General features: G+C 51.9%; 1 protein-coding gene across 1 annotated transcript; it reads right to left on the reverse strand.

Moving 5' to 3' along the window:
• Positions 1 to 13: 13 nt before the first annotated feature.
• On the reverse strand, positions 14 to 3,419 carry LOC121918164 (splicing factor 3A subunit 1-like; the record flags this gene model as incomplete). The annotated part of the gene is made up of 7 exons (XM_042444260.1): positions 14 to 178; positions 495 to 649; positions 1,647 to 1,676; positions 2,069 to 2,279; positions 2,356 to 2,607; positions 2,691 to 2,812; positions 3,386 to 3,419. Coding segments are annotated over 7 exons (930 nt in total), but the record flags the coding sequence as incomplete, so codon positions are not given.
• Between the last annotated feature and the right edge of the window lie 5 nt (positions 3,420 to 3,424).

Raw genomic sequence — 3,424 nt, forward strand, 5'->3', positions numbered from 1 at the left:
GACACGCCCAAGATGGAGACGGGGTGCGCCTCCTTTGCTGACCGTTCTTCGCTTAGGGCAAACTTGGGGTGCCTACCTGGTCCGAGAGAGGGAGGGTGAAGACCAGCACTTGACCGCTCAGCTTCCATTCGGTCTTGTCCTGCATGTTGGGCACCTGGACCTTGACAGTGACCGGACCCTAAGAGAAGGAGGGACGCAATTTGGGGAGCGGTCAACAGACAGAACCGGCTGAAGAACAATGCTGGAACAACAACGCCACCCCATCCGAGAGAAAGGTCTGATTACGTATTATGTTGATTCGTTCTCGCTAGGAATATCTAGCTCCTCCAGCGCAACTCTATGGTCAACCTTAACTAAAAATTACACTGAAAGACCTAGGGATTCCTAGAGAGGACACTCTACTAGGCCTTTGTCGCTCCTACAGTGTAACTCTATGGTCAGTGTCTGTTGGATGTTGACCACAGAGTTATTACTGTGCACTTAAAAGTACGCACCTTGTTTCTACGCAGAAACTCCTCCTCGGGCATCAGGCTGTCCTCAGACTTCAGTTTCTTGGAGGCTGGCTCATCTTCCATGGGGGGTGGCGGGTGAACCGGCGGCATAGGCGCCGGCGCACTGACCGGCGCAACAGGCGGCGCTGGAACAAACGCTGGAGCACAGAGCAAAGTATTAATTTGACAAGCGTTATTATTACTACGATTGACCGCCCCCCTCTCGCTTTGGACGTACTTGAGCAAACCCTAAAGCAGCGGGTGTCAAATGTAAAACATCCCTGAAAGGCCTAGAGATTCCTAGAGAGGACACTCTACTAGGCTTTTGTGGCTCCTCCAGGGCAACTCTATGGTCAGTGTCTGTCGGTCGTTGACCACAGAGTTGCACTGGAGGACCCAGAGATTCCTAGAGAGACTTGCCATGCTCATAATTGTGCCAAATTTAAGTGCCCTTACTCTGGAGGGACGTTCGGAGCCTATCAATGATGCCAAATATGTGGGACATAGACATACTTTTTGGCCACAGCGCATAAGGCTGAACATAGCTCTCTTCCAATGGAATTACATTTGACACCCCTTGCCTTTAAAAGAAAGACACGATAGTAGTAACTCCAAGGCCAAAAAACATTGAGTTAAATGAGATTAGTCAGGCTAAGAGCCTATGGAAATCCTAACCCTCTTTGGCCCAAGCATTGCGAAAGCCAGGATGCCCTGAGAGCTGGAGTCTCAACCGGAGTGGCTCCAGGTGCGAATTGTGAGCATCTGGAAAGCTTGACTCCATTGCATTAAGAAGGAAGCCAATTACTTTTAGAGACACTGAGGGCAGAGGGAAGAGAAGGAATGCATTTAAAAAAGTGAAATGTCTACATTTCCATCTACTACAACGCCGTCTGCGTTCGTTGCGCGGTCCTCCTTGCAAAGGGGATACCCAGCGCATTGAGACCCAAGCTATCATGCAGCCACAACGTCTTTCCAGTGCAGCAACGATCAGAGGTCCACAAAGGTCAGAAACTATTGACAAACAAATATATACACAGACTACAACTGTGTTTTCCCCAATGGCCCCACTCTCGACGCATGCAAACCGAGAGATTGACCGGAAGGTTAGTGGTTAGATGGGTTTTGGGACACAATGACAACGCTTAAGGGAGTTACCTGGTGCGCTGACCGGTCCCTGTCTGTATCCTATATTGTGACAATTGAACATCATTAGTCAGTGACTTGGCGCAACCGCCACCAAGGATAATAATAATAATAAAATACGCCTATTTGCAATGGTCACATAAAATGCACTGGAGCAACAGAAAACAAGCTTGCTCCCTCCTCAATATGGCATCCCTTCAATATCACCTCTTAACCTTCTCTTCTCCAGGCTAAACATCCCCAGCTCCCTAAGTCGTTCCTCATAGGGTTTCATGGTGTCCAGACCCTTCACCATTTTGGTCACCCTCCTCTGGATATCCTCCATCTTGTAACTGAATTGTGGAGCCCAGAACTGGACACAGGATTATTATTCCCAAAGCAGAATGGAGTGGCACTATGACTTCCCTGGATCTAGACACCATAGAGATACTGACCTGTCGGCACGATCATGGGAGGCGGGCGCGGTGCCATAATGGGGGGAGCCGTTGGTGGCATCGGCACAACATTGATCCGGGGGGCGTGGATGATGGGTGGCATCGGCGTGGCAATCACGGACCCCGGCGGCAAGCGGACGACGGAAGTCATAGGGGGACGAGGCATGACCGGGACGGCGCTGACCACAGTCGTGCGGACAGGGGGTGGCATCTGGAGTACAGAAATCAGATTACTTTGGGGTCGGGGAAGGGTCTTACGATATTTGTACGGAAATGGCAACGCCTACCGAAGGCGGGCGAGGCACAGATGCGATCGGCGGGGCGTTGGTCGGCATGTTGGGGGCCGAGGAGGGTGGTGGAGGCGGCGGCTGCTGTGGCATCTCGTTGGGCTTGCTTGGGCCGATCTTCTCCTTGCTGTCGTCCTCTGGCACCAGCCCCTTGGCCTTATGGATCGCCTCAATCTGCTCTTGCAGGGTGATGTTGGCTTGGGCCGCCTGCTGGGTGCGGGCCATGCTGCCCGAATGACCGTCCCAGGTCACCTGAGGGAAGAGCGGACGGTCATCTTTGCGTCTCCTGCCTCCGCAAGCGGGGTACCATCCCATGACGCCCGCGGAGACCGTACCTTTTCTTCTGGCTTCTGGATCTCCTCCTCCCCGATCTTCTTGCCGATGGCCGTCTCCTCCACGCCAAAGATGTCAGTACGGCGCTCAGCCAGCTGCTTCAGGCTGCTTTCGATATCCAAGCCTAAAGAGGCAGAAATAGAATAATCATAGAATCGTAGAGTTGGACGAGACTCCAAGGAGGGCCCTGATCCAGTCCAACCCCATTCTTCTGCCATGCAGGAACTCTCTATCAAGGCATGCCCAATGACAGATGGCCATCCAGCCTCTGTTTAAGGAATCATAGGCCTGTTACAGACAGCCAAAATAAAACTGCTTCAAGTCACAGTGGAGGTATGGTGATTCAATGATGCATGCGTCCTAAGAGTCCAGAAGTCACACCAAAGCCACGCTCCAGCCCTAAGGACTGGAGCGTGGCTTTGGTGTGGCTCTTGGACTCTTAGGACGCATGCATCATTGAAACACCATACCTCCACTGTGACTCGAAGCAGCTTTATTTTGGCTGTCTGTAACAGGCCATAGAATCTTAGAGTTGGAAGAGACCCCAAGGAGGGCCCTGATCCAGTCCAACCCCATTCTGCCATGCAGGAAGTCTAAATCAAAGCATACCCGAATAATAATAAGTTATTCTATCTCTGATACAACTCAGCAGAGGAAAACACATCGAACCCGCATTTCAGGGTCCGGCTGCACTGACCTGGCGCATAGACTTCATCGTCCGTCTGCTTCTCCCGGA

Source organism: Sceloporus undulatus, unplaced genomic scaffold (genome assembly GCF_019175285.1).
Source record: "Sceloporus undulatus isolate JIND9_A2432 ecotype Alabama unplaced genomic scaffold, SceUnd_v1.1 scaffold_5288, whole genome shotgun sequence".
Taxonomy (NCBI): domain Eukaryota; kingdom Metazoa; phylum Chordata; class Lepidosauria; order Squamata; family Phrynosomatidae; genus Sceloporus; species Sceloporus undulatus.